Genomic DNA, 24,314 nt, shown 5'->3' on the forward strand with positions numbered 1-24,314 from the left:
TACCACACTTAAAATTTACCAGCACAAAAACAACTTACTTCCATGACATGTAAAAATTAAAGCTGTATGATTTCCCCAAGTGTATAGGCAAATAAATTGATACCAGCTTGGCTATCGAGTTGTTGGAGATCTCCACAGTACTTGTGCTCATTTGTGTGATTAACAAACACACTTGTACACAAGCACTGTTTCCAGTGATCTTGTATGAAATGTGTGCTTCCCCTTGTGGTTTCCACGTGCAGAAAACTTAATGGAATAACACCTGATTCTGTTGGAATGCTAACATTACTGTTTTTCAGATTCAGCTTGTATCTATTAGTTTTACATCTAAATATAGATATTTCTGGGGTTATTTAGTTTGCAAAGTAGAAACAAGTTAGAAAGTGATCAGGCAAGATACATAAAAGTGCTTGGAAAGAAGTTTGTGTGCGTAAGCTGTTATGCCCAGGCATGAAGTCAATATATCATTTATGCTACGTCAGATTACAGAGAAGATTCAGGCCAGATAACTTTCTCAGCATGTAACAAAAAATGCCATTTTATGGATCTTATTTCAAAGCTTTGAGCAAAACAATTGGCTGAAAGCTGTTGTGTTTTTTTTTTTAGCATTGATACTCTTGTGCATTCAGGCATTGAAATGTTCCCTGACATAACTGAAGGAAATTTGGAGAGAAGATCTTAATTTTTCTGTAGTGTAACTTGCAGTATTTGAAGAATGAGCAGGCATTTCATGCTGTGTCATTTGATTGCTTCCTATTCTTGAAGAAAGTAATCTATTTCTGTTTTTACAGATCTTTATCCCCATCTTACAAGGCCTGGCTCTAGCTTCCAAAGAGTGCTCCCTTGATAGTGACAATTTTAAGTACCCCCTTATGGTAAGGGCTGTACGTTACTACAAGTTTTTTTTTTGCCTTCATGATTATTGATAACTTAAGGAAATTCTATACAAGATAACGTACTTTAACATTTTGGGATCTCCTTTGGTTAGTGGGTTAATATTAAACTTGATACTGAAAGCTTAATGTGATATGAGATGTTGTAAAGTCAGTGATATCTCAAACGTAAGGTACAGCAGACTTGGTATAGTGGGTTATTCAAATATTTATATGAATTGCTCTATATAAAACAAATGTATGGACTTCATCATGCATACTTGTTAAATACTGGGGATGCTAAGTTCTTCCAAATTTAAGTCTGGGAAATAAGGACTAATTCATAACCATATTTGTTGGACTCACTTGTGTATGTAGCAAATTAAAATCTATTGCATTAAAACCAAAATTATGAGTTGATGGCTGTGTACTGTAGGAAAATGTAATGTTCCCTGTCTGAAAAGTTTTTTTTAAAGTGTGTATTTTAGTCCCTCGATCTGCTTCCCTCCTGCTGCTTTTATTGACAAAACAAAAAAAAACTTCGGAACAGCATGCATGGCCACATAAGAGCAAGCTAAATTCTTGACTAAATTGAGCATTGGCAGCTAGTACCTTCAGATCTTAAGATCTTCAGTGCATCGTGCCAATAAAGGCATTCCTTCATATCTCGAGTTTAATTTATAACTCCGGAAATTAGTTGGACGGGGGTGTGTGCTGCAAATCAACTCCCCTCCATGTTAAATTGCAAACTGTTGCAAGTTTGACTGTCAGGTACAGTAAGGGCTATTTGAAAATGATACTCCGTTCTGGTCATCTTTAGTGGGCACAGTGTGCATCAAAAAGAAGGAATATAGTTACTAGATGCAGTGTAATTGAAGTATGAGAAAATAAAATTCAGGAGAAGCGGGATACGTGAAAGCCTACAGTATTTTTGTGTTTTCAAAATTGTCTGTTATAACTGCTTTCTTTTTTCTGTGCTGCAGTTGAAAGTGAGTTAGAGATCTGGGATAGGATTCTTTGTTTCTGGCTACTGTGTTCATCTGACATTTTTCCACTCTGACTCAAAAGACAAAGGCCTTGGTGTATGTATAGTACAATTGCTCTATTTATTATTGTTAATGACTTTTATGTGGCAGTTCAGGCGCCCAGCAAAGCTATTGTTATTTTCTGAACAAGCAAATAATTTGCACAGCTAATTTTTGAAATAAGTGCAATATCTTATTATCTGGTGAGATGTTAGCTTTTTTGAGACAGATGGAAACTTTTTGGAACAGATGTAAGAACTAAAATGGGAGCAGGGTGTGCTCTAGGCTTTTTTTTTTTGGTTCTTTTTCCCACTGATTGAGGGGAAAAAGGTTTGGCTCTTTTTTCAGCAGTTTACAATGTTTATCTTGTTATTTGCAGACAGATTACCTAAGAATTACACACACAAGTAATTTTTCTTGTATTTTCCTTATAGGCACTATGTGAACTTTGTGAAATCAAGTTTGGGAAAACACACCCCATGTGCAGTTTGGTAAGTGTATCCAGGCTGATTTTCAAGTTAAATGAATCATGTAACTTAGTTTGTTGGCTGATACAATCTATATTTATAATCTTCCTTAGAACTCTGAAGAGGGACTAATGTAATATCTCATGCTAAATAATAGTTCACTTTAAACTCATAAAGGAAGTCCTTTTCCCTGAGAATTTAGAAAAACTAGAACGAAGTTAACTTGCTTAGATTTCTGAAATGCTGAGGAGAATTCCCATTTACCAAACAGTATGACTGAATTTTGAAGAATCAAGGGTGTGTGGTTAAACACTGAATAGTGACAGTGCAGATAAAGGAGTATGGTTGACATGGCAACTTTATGGTCAACTTGCTGTTTTTCTGATTTTCTAGGTTGTCTCTTTACCATTGTGGCTGCCTAAATCATTAAGCACAGGTGCGGGAAGAGAACTGCAAAGACTTTCCTATCTTGGAGCCTTCTTCAGTCTCTCTGTCTTTGCTGAAGATGATGTAAGTGTTACAGAAGGATGTTGACAGTAGCATGTTTTATTTTTAATGTGTTTAATATGTTTGCCAATGTTCATTCCACTTCCAGAACAAAGTAGTTGAAAAGTACTTCTCAGGGCCTGCCATCACGCTTGAAAACACCCGGGTTGTTAGCCAGTCCTTGCAACATTACCTGGAATTAGCAAGGGTAAGTATCCTTGTGTGTAAACAACTGCAAAAATGTTGTGGTTTTGCAGGGGAGAGTGTTCACATAGAAACTAGATTTTTTTTATATTATATTCTTCATCTATGTTAACAAGAAGTCTGTTAGGATATGGCTGAAGGGAATTAAGAAAAAAAGTTGATGAGCTCTACAAGCCTTTTTCTAAGGCTGTAAGCCAATTCAGAAAGTATTAGAACAATTAGTTAGGATGAGTAAAAAAATAAATAAATAAAAATCGCCTTCTATATTAGATCTGTGTTGCGCTTGTCTTCCGTATACATCCTTTCTGTAACTAATGTTGTAATTAATGCGTCCATATAATCTTGACAAATAGGATCATAGCAGTAGCTGTAGCAAGTGGTATTTGTAGAACATAAAAATACGAAGCAATAGATAGCAGGAATACAATGTTGAAAAGTCTGTGCAACCTGACATGGTGTTTATTTGAAATTCCAGCAAGAACTGTTCAAGATTTTACATAGTATTTTACTGAATGGTGAAACTCGAGAAGCAGCTCTCAGTTACATGGCAGCTGTTGTCAATGCCAACATGAAGAAGGCACAAATGCAGGTAAATAAAGGAAAAGTTCTTTCTGTGACTTACGGAACTAGCACTAGATGCCTGGTGCAGTGGTGGTTCTTGAATGGAATACTAAAGAATTTTGTTTTTGTACTACAGCAGGCGGGAAGCTGTGTCATCAGTTATCAGCTCTTTCAGTACATTTCCCATTTCTGAAATAATTCTGTTCTATGTACTTGATCAACTTGTGTTATTTCCTCCCTTGGGACTGACATGTCACTTCATTAACAAGGATTCTGCTTTATAACTCTCCCCTTACCCCCCCAAAAACAAACACACTCCAGTCTGAGGGTTTCCTTCCAGCTGGCTGTATTTAAAAACCCTTTTTCCCCAGTTGGTAAGTTGCTAAGCTTTGCTTGTGTGGTCCCATAAAAAGAGTAATGCAGATATGAGCTGGTGTGGTTCCAATGAAGGACCAGGGCATTATTTTGTCATCGTTTAATTAATGTATTGCATTCATTTATTGTGCATGAATTCTGAACAACTGAAGTTTGAATCGTTGTCTTCAACTCCAATTTCAAAACGAAACATTTGGAACCATCACTGTATTTCTGTGAAATTCCAATGAAGAATAGAAACTTTATGTTTAGGATAGAAGTTACAAATTGAAACTCAGCAACTATTTGAGACAACTGTCGCTGACTACCTGTAGCAAACCATTTCTGAAAGAAACACTTTTAAAGCCTTTTCATTTCTAATGTTTTCTACTACTTTTGTTTGTTTAATGTTACTGAGAATGCCTGTTTGAACATGAACCATAGAGAAAGAAAAAGACAATACATGTTAGTAAATGATCTTCCAGTTGTCAGGAAGGCCTTACAGATCCGTGTTCTTACTCGCTTCTCCCTTTTCTTGAACTGATATACTTTGTTGACTACTATTAAAGCATCAGAAAATACGCTTGTATTTCTAAACTTAGGTTTTGAACTATTTCCTTTGTCTCTACAGACAGATGATCGTTTGGTATCTACAGATGGTTTTATGCTCAACTTCCTATGGGTACTGCAGCAACTAAGTACGAAGATAAAGCTGGAAACGGTTGATCCCATGTACATATTTCATCCCAGGTGTCGTATTGACCTCCCAACAGATGAGACGAGAGTGAAAGCAACAATGGAGGATGTTGCAGCCTGGATTGCTGAGCTTTGTGAGTGCTTTACTGAGTATATTTTGAACATTTACTCTGCTTTGTGTTTTTGCTGTTGGAGGAACATGGAAGTACTTGATTCTAGCAGATAGTTCCCATATTTGTAAATGTGTTTTTTTCTCGATGCTGTCTGCTCTTACTTGATGTAAAGAAACTTGATGTAAAGAAAAAAAAAAAGAGTTCAAGGTCTCACCCCTACATAAGGCAGTCCGTTTGTTAACTTCTTCACCAACACTTTTTTGTTTGTTTGTTTTCTAGACAGTGATCCGTCTCCATTTTCTGAGCCGAAATTTCCAACAGAATGTTTCTTCTTAACCCTGCATGCCCATCATCTCTCCATCCTGCCAAGCTGCCGTCGGTACATACGTAGACTGCGGGCCATCAGGGAACTCAACAGGTTAGAAGCTGTTATGTAGTATGTCCCCTGCTGTTCTACCAACGTCTTTTTTTTCCATGATGGCAGGTCTTACAAACTTCATGGAAATGAGGATACTCAGCAACAAATTGTCAGAGATCATTTGTAACCATTTGTTAATCTGATACTTCTGGCAGTTATGGATTTTGCTTACATTAAGGGACTGTGGCTTGCATCAGGAATGCAAGTAATAGTAGGAGGGAGGATATTACTTACACAAGGCAGCTCAAATTGGTGAGAAGACTTTTCCATTTAAAAGAGGATTGGATTGATCTTCAGAGTATTTCGGATTCCATGACATGACTTAACACTATTTATTATAACTTAATATGGTGTGTGGATGCTTGGGCTCTTTGGCGTAGCCATAGGATTGCATGTAAGTTTACATGTCTGATAAATAGAAGTCATGCAGATGACTTACAGTTTCAGAAACAGCACAGCATTAGCTGTGCTTGCGCTGTTTTGTGTTTTGCAGAAGATACTTGCCTTGTTCCCTTGGTTTCCAAGGTGGAATAACTAATTGTATTATCTGTTAAAAAGGCTTCAACAGTAAACTCTTAATATTATGGATGTACATGTCTTTCAGCATGTGGTTTACCACTTTAAAAATTATAAATAGAAGTTATGATGTTGACTTGAAGATACTGCTGTTTTCCATTTCTCTTGGCGTAAAGCCAAATAGACTTTTATAGTTGCTAAACCTCGAAGAATACTCTGTTAAAATTAGAATGATTTTTTGTATCATCAGTATTTTCCATTGTTTATAATTGCACTCACTGCATTTTGGTAAATGTTCTTTGGCAGTAATACCATGAGTTCATTACAGGATTTTTGGACTGCATTCATAGTGATTTCATTTTTGGTTTTTAAAGCTCATGCAGGCCAAGAACTTGGGAAGCTGCAGAAAACAGAGCAGGAAGGGTCAGTATACTTGAAAGAAGAAAATATTTTCAAATAAACAGACTGAATTATTTGTAAATAAGCTACACATTCGGCTTGAAGAAGAAGTTATTTCTTTTCCTTATTTAGAGTTGTTGAAAACGAGTTGCCTACGCAGCAGTCTACATGTAGTGCTAGAGTGCATCAAAGAGCTCTTGGCTTTCACTGACTTCAATAGGAGCTTAGTGCTCAGCATTTTCCATAAGTTGCCTAGTTGTTTGCAACACCAGGCAACGTATTTAGATGTTGGTAATAAAGAAAGTAGACTGGATATTTTTCTGCTGTAGGCAGAGGTTGATGTGGAAAGGAATTTGTATTTAGAGGAGGGAGGAAAAGGGATCGTATTCATATAGTTCAGTATATAAAGTTTTGCTCTAATCAGCTGCCCTTCTAAAAAAGAGTTAAGGTATAGGTGTAAGCAGGATTTGTCAGTGTTAATTGTGTGTGTGTGTATAACATGCATTTAAGTTCCCTCTTTATATAGGGCAGAGTGACAAAGTAGGTGAGGGAAGGGCAGTAATATCAACCGTCTTGATTTAATGGCCCTTATGCTGGCAGGGAGACTACAGACTATTCATGTTTCATACTGTTCCTCTGCAAAACTTGTATTTGATGGGGAGTGGAGGATGAGAAGGGCAGAACAAAGCTGCCAAGTCTTACAGCAGTAGAGAATGGGAAGATGCCCAGGATGCAGACTTGCACCTTCTCTCAGAAAGGGAAAGTATTGTGTTTTTTAACAAGTTCTGTTGTCAGCACCCATTTTTCTTCATTAGTTGATTGCTTTCCATTTTCCTTTTAGATATTAGAAGGTGTGAGATATTTAAATATCTGGTTGTTAACAAGATCAGCCCTTCTGTGTGTCAGGTTTAATTCTAATGACATCCTTTTAACGTTCCTTTAGAGTGACTGTGGACTTGACTATGAAAAAAAGAAAATTTGTGTTTTAAATACAGTGACTAAAACCAGTTTGCCAGGCAGGATGGATCCTTTCTGTGTTGTTTCACCCCACTTTTTTTCAGTGTTCTGATTTGTCTAATGGGCATGTATGTTGGAGCTAGTGTATATAGTCCATTTGAATGCACACTGCAGATGTTACATCTGCATTTACAAGAGCAGTTTATTTCCTTGTGACTGTGGTGAGTATCTTCTGTGAAGATAATTGCCATTTTTCCTCACTTTTTTCCATCTTTCCTCTTTATTTAGCAGATAGGTAGGTTAAATGCCTTGCGGTTGGCAATACGTATCCCCTCTCATGATAACCAGTTATTGCATGTTTTCAGGACTGTTGAAGATCTTAAAAACAATGAAAGTCAATGGAAGGATTCTCCTTTGGCTACTAGGCATCGAGAAATGCTAAAACGCTGCAAGACACAGCTTAAGGTCAGTAAGTGGTTTGGATCACAATAAAATGCCTTTGTCAAACTGTCTGTATGTTTATTTTGTCCTAGTACTTAAATACAAATTCACAGTAATGATTCAAAAGCACCACTTTAAAGAAACTATAAACCATGTGAGCATGTTAAAGCTTATTTTGACTATACTAAGTGGTGGTCATGACACAATATCATGTGAATTGTGACTTTAAAATTTGAAGTAATGCCAAGATTAATTTAGCCAGTATTCCTGAGAAAGAAGTAAATACTGTTTTTGTTGGAGAGAGAACAGCAGAGGGATTGTGATTTGATCGGGGTAGTTGTGCGCAGTCCATGCCCAAATGGGAGACAACTCTCAATTCCCTCATCTCATGTAGCGTTCTTGGAAAGGTGAATACACTGGGGGTCCTCTTAGAAGGTGTCCGTCCTCCTTAGGTCTTCCTCGTATAAGTTGATAAAAATTTCCTGAGCTGTATGAGCAAAATGACTTTAATTGCATATTTTCCCAGTTTGACACTTACGTTATTTCTTTTTGTTCCCTTAGAGCTAGTAAAAGGCTCTGTCCATGCAACTGCCTGCATTTTGTGTTCTTTGTGTTATACTGAGGTTTTAGTGCCCTGTTTTAAGTGCATCTTTTAAGAAGAGACCTTTGTACAATTGTCATAATTCACAAATACATTGATTTAGCTTTAGGTCTAGTCTTCCTTTCCTATTATGTTTTCTTTCCCTGGAATAGTTTTTGTTTGTATCTTCTGCAGAAACTGGTGAGGTGCAAGGCTTGTGCAGATGCTGGTTTGCTGGATGAGAACTTCCTCAGGAGATGTCTGAATTTCTATGGCATGGTTATTCAGCTGATGCTTCGCATTCTCGACCCTGCCTATCCCAAGTAAGTGCCAGGATTATCTGTAAATTGTATCCATGATCTGATCATGGTAGACTGAGTTTTATTGAGTTTACTGAGTTTAGCTGTTCTAGAATTTTAGTGTTTTTTACAGTATCTACCTACATTCCTATGTATAAGTTATATTATTAATTTTTGTCAGTGACATACATTCTTGCATGGAATGTGTGTCTTATTCATAATTGAAGGTTCGGTTGGAGGGTGTGGGGTAGGTGGGAAGCAACCCTCAGGTGTGGTTAGTAGATCTGAAGCACTGGCATAGATTTTTTAAAAGTTAATGTTAGATCTTTTGTGAAGTGTTCCCATAGGTGAATTCTGTAAGAGAACTCAGGACACTTGCTACTTAACCCTGGTATTTCATTGTTTTCTTTGTTACATCTTTCATTCTACAGCATAAAGCTGCCTTTAACTCCTGAAGTTCCAAAAGTATTTGCAGCATTGCCTGAGTTTTACGTGGAAGATGTTGCTGAATTTTTATTTTTTATTGTACAGTAAGTAAAAGTGATTTCTGAAGAAAATTTGTACTGCCCTTTACCCCTGTAACAGGTGGTATGCACAAATTCAGGGTGTGAAAGTAGTTTGCTAGTTATTCTGTAGTTATTGGAGTTACGTAGTTTGGAGCTTGAGACCTTTTAATTTCATGTTAGGGTTAATCATCACTAGAATAATATTTTTAAAAAAGTCATGGCTTAAGAAGTATAAAATCCCTTCTATTATAGATGTGATGGGATGAAATATATAGTTTTAGCAGTTAGGACAGGTGTGAATGCTGTTTGGGTGTAATTCTGAAGTTGGTCACTTTCCTCCTGGAAACATGCCTTCAAATTCAGACTTTGCTGTTGTGTATGAGGAGCAGATGAATGGTTGCTTTTCCTTTTCTGAGGTGCTGTTATAGCAAATTTGCTATGAAGCGCTACTATGATATGCAACAAAAGAATATGACACTGTTTCAGAAGAGAATGTTTGGAATCGGGTCAAAATTAAGCTGCCCGTGAACAGCTGGCAAGACGTCTTGGAAGAGGAATAATCTGTTTTCTGTAGAGATAGCCAGAAACAGCAGTAAAATGACTTCAGTTTTTCCTATTGCTAATGAGACTGTAAAATCATAGAATGGGTTGGGTTGGAAGGGACCTTAAATATCACCTAGTTCCACGCTCCTTGCCATGGGCAAGGATGTCACCCACCAGACCAGGTTGCCCAGGGCCCCATCCTGCCTGGCCTTGAACGCCTCCCGGCATGGGGCATCCACAGCTTTTCTGGGCAACTTGGTCTGGTGCCTCACCACCCTGTGAGTAAAGAATTTCCTCCTGTTATAGGAAGTTCAGAGATACCTGATCTTGATATATGTAGCAAAGCTTTTGTTTTTAATACAGGGTTGGGATTTTTCACTCTATTTTCCTCATCTCCATCCTTTCAGATATGCTCCTCAGGTGCTTTATGAGCCCTGTACTCAGGACATAGTCATGTTCCTTGTTGTGATGCTGTGCAACCAGAACTACATCCGAAATCCTTATTTAGTCGCCAAGCTGGTAGAGGTGATGTTCATGACAAATCCAGCTGTTCAGCCCCGGACCCAGAAATTCTTTGAAATGATCGAGAATCATCCTCTCTCCACTAAATTGTTAGTCCCCTCCTTGATGAAGTTTTACACAGGTAAGTGCTTCATCTATAGTTCTGTGACTGTACAGTAAGCAGTGAGTATTATAGGACAAAAGTCTGTGTTGGCTGTTGTGACCTTTTAAAAATCAAACAAAAAAAACAACTCAGGGTAGATTTTGGAAAGACAAGGCTTTGCTGCTCAGGAATCAGGTGAAACTAACATTAGGGGGAACCTTGAGAATTCTAGTCCTTCCACAGCTGCTGTGCACTGACAGCTCTAGCACTGTAGCTTGATGTGAATGTTGTTTTGTGTGATGTTTAGATTCCAAACTGGAAGGCTTCTTTGATTTGTGAGGGAGCATTAGGATTTAAAACTTTCTGACAGTGGTTTTGCAAGTCCTGTAAATTTATATGCTTCTCGGTGTCCTTGCACTCATGGAACTATTTTTGCTGTAATGTTTCCAGTGCTTTTTTAGTATTGAAATTTAGTCATGTGGGACAGAGTAGAATTGAATACAGCAGAAGGTGTGTTTTCTGAGGCTTTTCTTCAGGAATGAGGTCGGTTGTGGATTAGGTAATGGACAGTGCTCTTTTAAGTAGGTATTATGATGGAGATTTCTGAATGGGAATTGAATTTAATCACTTAAAGCTTGGTGCTTGAAGGACATCACATGGGAGACAGTAGGAAATGATTGTTATTACTAGAGAGGTTTAGGGAATCCCGGTGGGAACAAGTTTTGATTTCAGTGCTGGGATCTGATTTCTTTTTCAGATGTTGAACATACTGGAGCAACTAGTGAGTTCTACGACAAGTTTACAATCCGCTACCACATCAGCACCATTTTCAAAAGCCTCTGGCAGAACATAGCTCACCATGGTACATTTATGGAAGAGTTCAAGTGAGTAAGAAATTGTGTGTGATGCTGCTTACTGTCATGCGATCTGCTGAGGAGGCCATTACCATTGGGAATGGGCGATGCTGCTTTCCATCGCGTTTTAAATGACAGCCCCTTCCAGTAGAACTGGAGTGTTTCTAAAGCTGAGCTCTGGACATCACAATCAACTTGGCTTGGGGAATGGGGTCATTGTTCAGAATATACAGTGCAGCAGGTGTGTTGCTGGGGTTGCAGTCTGCTCTGCACACCCATCTACTCTGCAGTGATAACTGTGTTTCAATGTTTTCAGCTCTGGGAAGCAGTTTGTTCGCTACATCAACATGCTGATAAATGACACAACTTTCTTGCTGGATGAGAGTCTGGAGTCCCTAAAACGTATCCATGAAGTGCAAGAGGAGATGAAGAATAAAGAACAATGGGACCTGCTGCCCAGGGTGAACAGAGCTGTTTTTCAAAGTGCCCTTTACTTATTTTTAATTTTTCAATACAAGACCATTTTTAATTTTTTTAATAAGGGGCAGCACCAAAGAGCTGCTCATGAGAAGCAGTTCTCAATGCTTTTTCTTGCTGCCAGTATGGCTGTGGTCACTCTGGATGACATTCTGCAAAAAAACATCCTTCTGCATAGTTATGTTGTGGCTGGCAAAGAGTGTGTGACGTGGAAATAGTATAAAGTTTTAAATTGCTGTGCACTTAAAATACTAAATGGAGAAACTAAGACTTTAACCTTCTTGAAGGAGGTTGTGGAAGATGCTCGCCAGTTGAATTGACCTCAAGGAAATAACGCTTTTATTTTTTAATGCCTTGATCCTGTGTAGATTTGGTGTAGACAATTAGAGTACTGATTTAATGATTAGCTAACGATTAATTAGCCTGATTTAACAATAATTTTGTGTGCTAACCTACCAAGGTCAGGTATTTCTATTTTAAGGTTATCAATTAAAAAAAAAAGTCTGAAGAGAAAAGTTATCAAGATCTTGTTTGTTAAATCTTGTTTTATTCTGGTTTGCTCTTCTGAAGTCTTTGTTCCTGTTTATGCCTGCTAGCAAGGCAGAGCCATTACTGTGGTGACAAAATGATCTGGTCTGTAATCTGCAGATTGTTCCAGTGTAACTGGTGTTACTTATGGTGGTACGTAAATTAGGAAAACCTCTCTTGACTCTCAGATTCCAGGCTGATTTTGAAGTATTGGCATTTGGATGGAAAGGAAACATAACTCAGTTTTGTAGTTCTGAGGAGCAGTTCCAGGATGTAAGCAGACTCACTAAACTTGGAGTCTTGTGATACCATTTGTATTCACTTTTACTTTTGCAGAATTCTGGAAAATTAGTGCAGACTTCAGTTTAGTAATAGGTAGTAAAAGTGAGCTACATCTTCAGTTAAAAATGTGTTGTGGATTTGAATTACAGTCTGTTCTTTTGCCTTCCTAGATCATGTTAGCTTTGTGGCTGTTCAGGTTTTTTGATTGGTGATAAGGAAGGAAATGCTGTGGACGTAACATTTTAACCACTCAATATTTATTTTCTAGGATCAGCAGCAGGCTCGGCAGTCACAGCTTGCTCAGGATGAGCGTGTCTCTCGTTCATATCTCGCCCTGGCAACAGAAACTGTTGATATGTTCCATATCCTTACCAAGCAGGTTCAAAAGCCTTTTCTCAGACCTGTAAGTCCTCGGAGTTAACTTAGTTTCTAGCTTCTCTCAACATCTCTGCTATTGGATAATGTTCTGGAAATGTTTGTTGGCCCTTTGTCTCCCTTCACCTCACCTTTCTCCAACTCTAACTGCATTGAAATCTAATTTCTCTTGAGGTTATTTGATGTTAAGAGCATTACTTGAGTCTCTGAGATGTTGTGATCCTTCTAGACAGAATCTGTTTAGGTTGCTTTTTTTTTATCGAAAGCATGTATAAAGAAAAGATACTTCCTGCAAGCCGACGAAATAATTGTATTGGTTAATAATTTTAGATCTTGTTGTATGCAAATCTAATGATAATCTACTTTATATCTGCCTTCATGCTGTGATCTGTTTTACTTTGGTCTTGTAGGAACTTGGACCACGATTGGCTGCTATGTTGAACTTTAACTTGCAGCAACTATGTGGCCCGAAGTGCCGTGACCTAAAAGTTGAAAACCCTGAGAAATATGGGTTTGAACCAAAGAAGCTGTTGGACCAACTGACGGATATTTATCTACAGCTAGATTGTGCTCGTTTTGCTAAAGCAATTGCTGATGATCAGGTGAGCTCCCAAAAGATAAGGGGGAAGAGTGAGTGTTGTGGACAAACAGAACTTTGCAGGATTCTCCAGAAGAGTTCCATTTTATTTGTATGCTGCCACCCAGTTTCCATCATGTGTTTGCAATTTTTCTTCCAGAAAATAATTCGTTCATATTTTCTCTGCTCTTTGTAGATAGGTTTGTTTTCCAAGTGTTTTGTCCCTTGGAGACACACAAACTTCCATAGCACTTCGCATACACGGGAAATTTCCCAAGCATTAGTTGTTTATTAGCTACTGCCTCATTGCGATGTAGTGGAAGTACCTTGTCCTGATTTTGCAAGAGAGAAAAATGAAGAATGCAAGGGTTCTGACTTCCCCCTTCCCCTTCCTCATTAAGAAAATACAGAATAAGCAGAGCTGAGACTAAGAGCCTCTTCTAACAATCCAAAAATCATTCTCTAGACTGTTTCCAAATTGTTTTCACTTTACTGAATGTCTGTGTAGTAAACTGACAAAACTGAGCATAAAAGGGATGTTTAAGACACCTTTGTACTGCCAAGGTGCTTTCTCAATGGTAGTCTTCAGACCAGAATGTTAACAGGATTTTAATTCTTGAGATAGATAAGCCATTGATCACCTCTGTGTTCTTGTAAAGATGATGTTAGTTAAACTACTGAATTGCTTCTGTCCATGCCTATGTTTTATAACACAAACTTTTCAAAATCCAGAGGAGCAAACAGCATTATCCATGGCTACTTGAAATTCTAGTGGAAGCAGTTTTACAATACGTAATGCTGTATTTGCATGTCTGGTGAAGCAGAGATAGCAGAGGTGACTCATGATCTTTTTTCTCTAATAATTTAATTTCTGGCAGTAACACTCCTGAGACAGACTGTGAGTGTGTGTGTGTGTGTAATGAGCATGCAGGGTATTTGTCATGCTGTTCGGTATATGTGAGAGTGAGAATGTTGTCCATCATTCATTCATCAATGCTAGCTACAGCAAAATGCACAGCAATGACGTGGGGATTAAAAAGAAAGAAGCCTGCTGGTGTGGGAACTGGAATAAAGCTTAAATAACAAAGTGGCCCTTCATAAAAATTGGGGGGAGTGACTAGTATCTTGGAAACTGTCAATGACAGGAAAGAAGCAGTAAGAAAATGCCCAATTGGTTAACTGCTACTGGTATTTAAAAATAAAAAAGGTGCTTGATCATGGCAGCATCTCTCAAAAGCGTTTTGATACATCTCCCATTTCAAATCCTAGCACATATTAGCAGGAATTTGGAAACATTTACAAAGCCCTGGGCATGTTGCCATAGTTCTGCTCTCTGTGGATTAGTAAGGAGTTTGGGTGGGCACCGTGTGTCCTAAGTAGCGAATGGTATTTCATGGAGTGAGATAGTGTAGATGAGGGAATTGGGACTGTGAATATTTTGAATTTCCCAAAGAAAATAGAAACCTTTGAGACCTACTGTGTTATGTTCTGTAATTTAACTCAGCTTTGCACTGTGTAAATAATTTTTATTAAAAGAACATTGTCTAGACTACTAAAAGGCTGGTACCAAAACACAGCATTGCCAAGTTAAAAGCAAATGGTGTCTTCAGAACATAAGCAGCTTTCAAAAGTTCTCGCCTAATGCTTTATTTACAGGAAAGCAATGATTGTTTCAGTTGAAGCTATAGGATGTGCGGTTGGTCTCTATGTTGTACCAGGTAGCTGTACAGTGTGAGCAGCAGGCTGCTGTCCTGCAGTGTGCTGCATGCAGCCCCGCCTGGCGAGCGGGCACTAGGTGCTTGAAGTTGCCTTACCCGTTTGGCAGAGGGGTTGGTTTGGGTGTTAGGAGGAGGTTATCACCTATTTCCGGTATTGCATTGCACACTAGCAAACCGCATGGTATCTGTTAGCTTGCAACTCATCGTTTTTGTCGTAAAGCATTTTTCAGTAGTCACTAATACCATGGATGGGCTGGACAGTCTTGTACTTTCAGCCACTGTTTTCAAAAGATTTTAAGTCATGGTTTGACTCACAATCTTTCGAAGTGTGTGTACAGAAATCAATGATAAGGAGTGAGTCAGCTGTGCTTTTACCAGGATTTGTCATTTGGTTCCTACCACATGGGAGAACACCAACCACATCGAGAGGCTTGGGTATGCTGCTTCTACTTTGTATGGCAGATGGCTGCGGTGTCTTGTTTTGTTTTTGTTTTGGAGAGGTTAATAAATTGTACTCCAAACACTGGAGTTCCACAGAAAACTGCTTTTTCCTTTGAAGTAATCCATCCAGCACATCATCTTGAGGGAACAGTAGTAGATTTGGTAGTTGAACTTTCATGGCAAAGTGATCATGACATAATCCTTGTAGTACTCCTTGATGTTGAATACTGAAAGCTGGTGCAACCGTCTTTTTCTGTTACGGTATTCTCTTACAGCCAGGAGAAACTGGGATGTTAATGATCCTGAAGATCCACAAGAAGTGCTTAAAGGGTATTTCTGCTGGTGTAGACAGCAGTTTCCTTGCTGCCTTCACGTATGGTGGTTGGAGATCTAGGGTTCAAAAAACCTTTTACGATATATTTTCTGGCAAGAGGTGTGAGAAAAAATAATACAGACAGGAGTGACAAGACAGATGTTTTGTCTAAGGAACAGTTCTAATAATTTTAGTCAGCCTCTCTGAATGCCTCAACCATTTTGATTAGTTAGTATTGTCTTCTATTTTTTTGTCCTGAACAGTTTTCCAGTAGTGATGACTCTTACAAAAGCATAATTATACCCCAAAGTTGACATTTTTGTGCTAGATAAAATGTTATGTACATACTTCTCTGTCTGACATAATGTTGAGGTTTCATTGATCCCTTCTTCTGAAGTTTTAAAAAAGCATTAAAAGGTCTTTTAGAATTTTTATGGCATATTAGGATACTACAGCTCAGCAAAGTTTTATGCTTTGCTTGTAGAGGTCCTACAGCAAAGAGCTCTTTGAGGAGGTCATATCAAAGATGAGAAAGGCTGGAATCAAGTCAACCATAGCAATAGAAAAATTCAAACTGCTGGCAGAGAAAGTGGAGGAAATTGTTGCCAAGAATGCCCGTGCAGAAATTGATTACAGTGATGCTCCGGATGAATTCAGAGGCAAGTTGGTTTTTCTAAATACTGAATTGTTAGGCCAAGAGGGATTTGTTTTGTTATTTTGCTTCTAAATATGAAAATATATTAGTAGAAACTACGTATTTTTTATGGAGCCTCGCATCCTTCTCCATTTCAATTAAATGACTAAGTAAATGAAAAGAGCCTAAGGGTGTTTTTGTTTGTTGTTCCCTGGGATTGCACTGTCCAGTCCTAGCCTTGTCTTTATTACATGGACTTTAAAACAGTAAGAAAAAAAAAAAAGAAATATGGTGAAAATAACTAATGCTTAGCCTTTATACTGTTTTTCCCTTTCTGAATTGGGGCCATATCTGTTGCTTATTTAAACCTGCTGCTACTTTCATCTGTTTTCTGTACCTTCAGCAATATTCCTGACTGGGGACTCTGATTCTCAGTTCTGTGCAGTAGGTTTGTGTGCAGGATAAAGTTTTATTTAATGTTTTCAATTTGATGATTGAGATAATTGTGTGCTCAGATCCACTCATGGACACTCTGATGACTGATCCTGTGAGGTTGCCATCTGGAACTATTATGGACAGGTCAATCATCCTGAGGCATCTGTTGAACTCCTCCACCGATCCTTTCAATCGTCAGACACTGACAGAAAATATGCTGGAACCAGGTATCCTGGCTTTTAAGTAACTCATGGCACTGTTGATCTGGGGAAGCAATTTGTGTAGTTTCTGTTCCATATACTTTCAGAAGATAGTGTTGAGGCCTCAATACAACTACCAGTTGTTTAAACTCAATTTGCACAGAAAAGTTCATTCCTTGTTTTCCCCTTTTCTGCAAATAAACAAACTACCCTTGCTTTCCTAAATACTGGCATAATGGGTATTGTTGCAATAGGTAAATGAGTAATAAATTTACGGAAAGCTGTGCAGAAAATATGCTGACAGAAGAAAATAATAGTAGATATTCCTGATCAGATTTCTAGAAAAGGAATTTCTATTAGTCACAAGTAGCTTGCCTATAGTAGTATTGCTAAATAACTTAACAACCAAGTTAATTATTTTTTTTTCTTCTTTATATTACTAGTGCCAGAACTTAAAGAGCAAATTCAAGCCTGGATGAGAGACAAGCAGAATGCTGACCATTAAAAGTTCCCTTGCAGTGCACGCCAACACCAATGGGAAGAACAGGGCGTGGGCTGTTCTGCTAATAGTGGGGCAGATACACTTTGAAAGTTATTGATGGGATTAGCACGCCCACTGGCACTAACTTGCAGTGGTGACCAGAAGCATGTGGACGAGAAGAAAAGCAGCTTAATTCTTGTACATATATTTAAGTGATAACGATGGTCAATAACATGGAGGACAAATTAGGAAGTTGCTTATGTTACAAAACTGTCCTTCAGTATGTCACGTTTTGGAGTTTTTACAGCTGACTTATTTTAGCAAAGATGAATGGATCAGGGCAGCATCCCTTCAACCTTATTTTTTACAGCCGGATATCCGTTAATTTGATTGTGGTTAGAAACTTGGACATTTTGCTGCTACAGTAACTTTTTCCTCTTTCCCTCCCTTCTTCCTCATCCACCCATCAAACCTGCACTGCTGTCTTTTTTTGTAATGCAAAAAAAAATCCCTGTGAAGAAACAAAATCATTCCCCTGCCCGCAAAAGAACATATTCTGTGCGATAACTGTGCCTGCAACAAAGTGTTAATCTTGGGATCGTATTTTTATATTATACATATTCGCATATTTGTCTTTTAATTGGTGTTAGAAGAGATGAGGATGATTTCAAAAAGGCAAAGGTTTGACGCGTGGATTTTAAGTTCCGTTATTTGAGATGTCCCTCTGTGTTGATCTAGACGCTCTGGTATTTCTGAGAAGCCTTGAGACAGAAATACATTACAACAGCTGCCAAGAATTAGATGCTTGGGAATACCAGGACTTCAGTGACTTTTTAAAATAATAAAATCCATTCTTTTAACGCTGCAGATATAATATATGCTAAATGACAGTTCTGAGCCATTAGAGCTAGTCCACAGAGATCCTTTTATTCTTGGAGGCTGCAGTTTGGGGCAGGGGTCATTTTTTATGTTGCTTACCAATTTGTATCCATGGCTTGGCCTTACCAAAGCAAAAAGGGTGCAGCAAATGTAGAATTACTTTTTTTTTAAAAAAAGAAAATATTCACAAACATTTTTGTATTACTGCCCCCTGCTTATGATACTTGAATTTCCTTTTTAAAAAGGATTTGAAACCACAGTGTTTTAAAATTAAGTCTGTAAAAAAAAGGTTGTTTTTCTTTTGTGTTTTTCGCTGTGTCCTCTGTTCAGTTCCTGACTCTTGAACTACAATAAATGATGATACACACTCGCACAAAGTGTTCCCTTTGTCTGTCTTTCCTTACAGTCAGTGAAAGCAGAAAAAATACAAATGATTGGGTGGCTTTTTTCACGTTTGCTGATAGTGATTTAGGACCTGGGGATAATAAACCATTTCACGTGAAACTTCCATGAACACAGTTCTTAGCAGTACTTCCAACTAAAGCATTTTTCCAAGTGGATGAATGCTGTACCTATTCATAGCTAACTGACAGCTGGTGACAAGGCTTCAGGGGGAAGTTTTAGTTAGGCTGTATGTAATCCAGTGCTGGCCTTTGCAACGGGTATGTAATTCTAAGTTAATTTTGATTTTTTCTTTTTTTTTATTTTTACCCAAGGGTGGAGGGGAGCATTCCAAAGTTTGTGTCTCTGTGGACTATTGGAACAGACATGTTTGTTGTATGACTGTTTTAGTTCCTTAATCCACACCCCTTCCACAAATTCAAATCTTCTTCCCCCTCTACAAGTCAAGGAACAAAGCAAGTTATGCTTTTATCTTCAAACAGTCATTCAGCATCCAAATGCATCGTGGTTTCTGAATGTTTTATAAGGGCATGCAGTGAACTATACCTTTCAAGACGTTTTGTTTTCCATAAAGAGGTAATGATTTTTGCATAAAGAAAAACTCTTCACTGTTCTACTATCACCTAATTTTTGAGGCTTGTAGCATGAAATCTCCAGAAACACCCCAGAATTTACACCTTATTTAGATAGAGGACAACTGCTCAGCTGTTTTTGGTGGAGGATGACTAAACTGCAATGGTTTTGCATTATGGCTTGATTTTTCTGTAGCGGTTTATGTTGTCCGCATCAGTTTTCTTGACAGATTACAAACATATCAGAAAGATGGAAGAAATGCTTTCTAATTTTTTTCAGCAATTTAAAAGTTAGACACAATGCTACCTCTCCTGAATAAGGATGTTGTGGCAACCATGAGCAGTCCAGTCCTATGAAGTGAGAAGAGCACAAGCAGGAAAAAAAAAAAGCATAAGGGTATCCATTACAGGGTTTGGGGTCTGCTATTCTCTGTTTTGCATCTGAAGTACTATAAGTAGTAAGTATTAAAGATAGCCATGAATTTGTGTTTTACAAAAAAAAAAAAAAAGGAAGTATGAAACTAGCTCTTTAATATACTGAAAAGCTTTATATTTACTGTATATTTTATGTTCTATTGTATCTGTTGAAAGGCTTGTTTGAACAAATTCAGGATGTTTTTCTTAACCTTGTCTGACAGAAAGGAATAAAAAAAATTACATATGGCATAGGATAGAATAACTGAGACTGTCCTTCAGAATTTATAGTTATTCTGCTATGATGCCAGATTTTGACCTGAGGACTATAAATAGCAAAGGGTGTTACGTTACTGATCTCATATTGACTAATTATGGGATCCATTTAAATCATTGATACATTTTGTATCAGTGCAGATATTACTGAAGGCTAACATTAAGTAGCTAAAAATTTATTTGGAAAACTCAAATATTTCAAAGGCATGAATTTAGATAAACACTTCCCAATTCAGCATTCATGGTCAGAATGATGAAATTTATTTTAATAAGAGAAATGGCAAGTACCATTGCTGTCCTGTGGGCACAAAAGTGGATCAGAAGTCTGACGTTCAGTGAGTAGTGGACATTTTAGTACTTGAAGAGAAAATCTGAAGATAGTGTTGGATTAAGAATAAATCTCCCACAAAAGCCAATTAGCTGCTTGACCGTTCTTGTTTTTTAGTTCATTTAATGCAGCCTGCAGATTCTTGCATTTTTTCCCCTCGTAAATGAACGCGTTATTTACCTTCTTCAATTAAACTGTAACTTCATTATAATAAGGTAAGGAGACCTAATATTGAAAATGCTGAAAATGTCAATGATCCGTTGATATTTACATGTATCTGCAGAATTTGGGTAACTTTGATCTGTGAATTGCTCATCATAGTAAGGGCTAACTTAAAATACACTTTGCAAAGGTGATTTTCTTGGAGAATTTGACATTACAAGATTGCATCACTTTACTTGCCCTGTAGTTACGTGACCAGAGAAATTACTGGGGCGAGTTCTGATGCTGATAGCAATACAATTCAGTGCAATTGATTCTATTGTATCACAATTTATACTTATGTAATAGCCAAATTTACATCTGAGTCAACTGTTCGCTGCTGGCAGCAAGGACAGACTAATGTTCTTAATGGCAGGATGACAGCGCTGCCTTAGCCAGCAACAGATTGACTCTAACAATCCCCAAGAGAATTGCACTACCATGTAGTCGCTTTCCTTTTCTTTACTACTTAGCTCAAGCCTATCCTCTGTCCTGTGTTTAAACAGACTTCCCAGCTTTAGGTAACGTAACTCAGTGATCTGAGTAATCAAATGCATATAAGAATTTCTTCATAGTATTGCTTGCTTTCATTTTTCGTAACAGTTTAAAAACACTTCTGTGCAGGGGACCCTTGTTACATGAATATTTTCTTGACAGCATATTCTAAAAGCTGGTTTAAAATGCACACAGCTAGTGGGGAATTGGATCAGCCTCTGCTGTTTTGCAGGATGTTGGTCAGATGCACATGAAAGGAATAAGGGAGAGGATACTAATATTTTTTCTTTTAAAGAGGATTAATTGGTGGAATTCTACTGCAGTGTTCTGCCTAAGTACCTTTTTTTATTTTTTTGACAAGTTTAATGCTACATTACACTCAGAGACCTGGCTTTTGAAAATGATATTGAGAAAGCTAGCCAAAGCAAGGGCTAATCTAATTGAACTGAGATAATTAAAAAGGTGTGGCACAACCAGGTAGATGAGGGCTGCCTTCATATTCAACCACCTTTCAACCAAATAACCTGGTATTTAAACAGCAATTTTCCTGTCTCCCTTTGCAGGGAGCTACCTCCCAGGTCTTGTAGAGCATGTGTCATATGCCCTTTACAGTTTTGTTTCTTGACAAGTAACTAGACTTTCTCTGAATGTTCTTGGCAGATTTTTCGCGACAGTAAGCAATCAACCGAAGAACTAACATAGTGGAATTATTCCATGTGAGTACTTCCACAACTTAGATTCAAGAAAGTGATGCAGGAAATACTGTTCCTCAGAAATATTACACAAACTGCCAAAGTAAAATGAATCATTGTGGAGGAATACTGCACCCACCCACTATTTTGATGGTTTGTAGAGGTTTTCGTGATGGTCTCTTTTTTTTTTTTCCCTCCAGAGAAATCACTGACCTAATTCTGCGCAGCCCTAAACAGAAGTTGGTGGAGTTACACTGCATTAATGACAGTACTAAATGCGGTGTCCCACCAATGTGAAGTCCTTTGAAGTTCAAGCAATGGTATTTTTTAGGACATAGGAAAACCACCTCTTTGCTTTGCTGTTTCTGCAGCACTGTTTCCCTACTGGGTACTGTGCAGTGATTTGCTTTTGTGTTCACAGGCATAACTGTAGGGGATAAGCGCACACATTCACAAAGAAGGCTGGCAAGGGTGAAAATTCCTCATTCACCACCCCAAAAGTAGTGACTTGTTCTTCCACAACCCTACAGCTGACGGGGAATGTGGGAGCAGCAGTGCTGATTAATGTAATTAAGAGCCAGGAGCTCGTTAACAAAAATAAACCTTATTCTGAAGGCAGATGTCTCAGGCACCAAACATTCTCAAGTTTAAATCTGACTTGTATGTGATGGCATGTGTGGGAAGTAAGGTACTTCAGGTAAAATAATTATTTTATTGAGAATTCTGTAAGATTAAACATAGGGCTGTTTCTAGCAGTTCTAACAACTACTACAACGGAGGAACTTAACTGAATTTATTGCCACAAAAATCAATTTATTTTGTGAGAAGATGCACACAATTATTTATGTGAGCTTAAAAATGCCCTTTAACCACACATATTGAAAAAAAAAATCAGGTAGAATGCCTAAAATTGGCAGCCACCAGCATGCTCTATAGCAGGACCATGGGGGTCGCTAGGGCCTGTCAGGACCGCGTTTCCCCTTCACAATCGTCGCGCAGCCGAGGCCGGCGCAGGCACACAGCGGGGCGGTGCCAGAGCGCCCTAGCGCCGCTCGCTATAGGCTAACGGACGGCCGACGCGGGTTCCGCCCCGAGCTCTGATTGGCTGATGTGGCGGAGGAACCGAATCGCCTTGTCCTCGGGGTTCGGCGGATTGACTCACGGAGAAGGGAGGAGCCCTCCAGTGAGGGCGTTCCCTCCCGAGCCTTCGATTGGCGCTTGACCATGTCAATCTTATGATTGGCACTGCGGGGGGGCGGGCGCGGGCCGGCTCTGCGAGCGGCGATTGGCGAGCGGGAGGGAGGCGGGAGCATCGGCGCGCGGCGATTGGCGGACAGGACGCTCCTCCCTCCCCCGCGGAGGCGGGGCCGGGCGCAGAGCGCCGCGCTCCTGTCAGTGTGGGAGCGGCGCTGTGGGGTGCGCATCGTTGCGCTCCCTCCTCCGGCCGCGGCCTTTTTCTCTCTTCCTTTCCCCGTTTCTTTCGCTCTCCTCCCGGGCTCAGCAGCGAAGCGTGATGGGGGCGGCTGCCTTTTGCCCTCCCTTCGCCGGCCCCGCCGCCTTCCCCAGCCGCTGACAGGGCCGGCGGCCCCCCGCGGCCTTCGGACGCCCCCAGGTGAGGCGCTGAGGGAGCGCGGCCCGGCGGGGGGGCGGGGGAGGGTGGGGTTGGGGGGTGGGGGGCGGCTCGGTGCCGAAACGCGGGGCGAGCCGGGGCTGGGCCGGGAGCAGCCGGGGCTGGGCTGTGGGGCTCCGGCCCCTCCTCGCCCGCGGCCGTCCCTTCCCTTCTCCCCCTGGCGGCGCGGCCCCTTCTCGGTCTGGTCCCCGCCTGCATCCTGGCCGCGGGTGCCGCCGCCTTCCTCTTCATCATCCTCATCCTCCTCTTCCTCCTCCACATCCTCCCCGGGCCGCCGAGCGCCCCCTCGGCGAGCCCCAGCCGCCCGCTGCGAGGAGGAGCCGAAAGGAGGGCGGTTTTCAGGGTGTCCGCTTGGGTTCTGGGCACCTCGAGGTAGTACATTCCGTCCCTGGCTCCCGCACAGCACAACCAGAGGCAGCCATGTTGGGATGACGAGCTGACAATCCTCCGTGAGCTGAGGCCGGGCGATGGGCCTGGGGGTTTGGGGTCGTGGGCAGAATACGGGCGTGAAACTGAGGCCAGCAAGCAAGAATTCACTGCACACAGATGCCGAATTCGTAGCTGTGCTCTGAGATGTAGAATCAAGCACCGAAAGACGCTCACGTTATTTTTTAAAATATATTTACCTTCATTTCTAGCTCTTTCTTAACTCAGTTCTTTTCATTATTGTACGGTGATGTGTTGGTAAAGAGCCATCTGTTTATAGCATTTGGTTTGTCAGTGCGTAGCCAAATTCTGCGCCGCTGTTTTATCTGGCATCATCACTTTATCCCAAAGCACTAAGATAGCAATTCATAGCGTATGAGTTCAGCTGATATATCAGGCTGTCAGCACTACCTGATCCTTGGTGGGACACCTAAATTTGGATTCCCTGTAGTCCCCTTGTTCGTAAAGCCCTGCTGCTCTGAACAGCTGTTTTGTTAACTTTCCATATACTAATCACTGTGCTTGTTCCTCTCCTTTTTGTAGAGCTGGTGTAGTGATTAAGTTACAAGCGTAGGAGGCATTTTTTTGGTTTAAAAGTTAGCACATTCTCTGGTAGGCATACCGTATTGTTTTTTCCTATACA

The 24,314-nt window shown here is 39.7% G+C and overlaps 2 protein-coding genes across 11 annotated transcripts in view; both read left to right on the plus strand.

Moving 5' to 3' along the window:
* UBE4B (ubiquitination factor E4B) overlaps positions 1-18,612 on the plus strand; it is a 40,018-nt gene extending 21,406 nt beyond the window's left edge. For both annotated transcript variants that reach the window (XM_083802385.1, XM_083802384.1), the window contains 18 exons: positions 792-875; positions 2,332-2,388; positions 2,758-2,874; positions 2,960-3,058; positions 3,530-3,643; positions 4,601-4,799; positions 5,058-5,196; positions 7,434-7,533; positions 8,285-8,412; positions 8,820-8,918; positions 9,845-10,080; positions 10,799-10,925; positions 11,212-11,356; positions 12,451-12,585; positions 12,968-13,159; positions 16,091-16,265; positions 16,756-16,902; positions 17,319-18,612. In XM_083802385.1, the coding sequence (XP_083658511.1) occupies positions 792-875; positions 2,332-2,388; positions 2,758-2,874; positions 2,960-3,058; positions 3,530-3,643; positions 4,601-4,799; positions 5,058-5,196; positions 7,434-7,533; positions 8,285-8,412; positions 8,820-8,918; positions 9,845-10,080; positions 10,799-10,925; positions 11,212-11,356; positions 12,451-12,585; positions 12,968-13,159; positions 16,091-16,265; positions 16,756-16,902; positions 17,319-17,380 (2,355 nt within the window). In that variant the 3' untranslated portion in view covers positions 17,381-18,612. The remainder of the gene's footprint in view (positions 1-791; positions 876-2,331; positions 2,389-2,757; positions 2,875-2,959; positions 3,059-3,529; positions 3,644-4,600; positions 4,800-5,057; positions 5,197-7,433; positions 7,534-8,284; positions 8,413-8,819; positions 8,919-9,844; positions 10,081-10,798; positions 10,926-11,211; positions 11,357-12,450; positions 12,586-12,967; positions 13,160-16,090; positions 16,266-16,755; positions 16,903-17,318) is intronic.
* A 4,339-nt stretch (positions 18,613-22,951) lies between these two features.
* The window catches only part of KIF1B (kinesin family member 1B), a 96,645-nt gene continuing 95,282 nt past the window's right edge, over positions 22,952-24,314 (plus strand). For 3 of the 9 annotated variants that reach the window (XM_083802613.1, XM_083802612.1, XM_083802615.1), the window contains exon 1: positions 22,959-23,227. The gene's annotated coding sequence lies outside the window, so the exon portion shown is untranslated. Of the gene's footprint in view, positions 23,228-24,314 lie in introns of all 9 variants that reach the window. The other 6 variants (XM_083802610.1, XM_083802607.1, XM_083802611.1 and 3 more) reach the window with 6 other exon arrangements.

Source organism: Anser anser (genome assembly GCF_964211835.1).
Source record: "Anser anser genome assembly, chromosome: 17".
Classification (NCBI taxonomy): Eukaryota; Metazoa; Chordata; class Aves; order Anseriformes; family Anatidae; genus Anser; species Anser anser.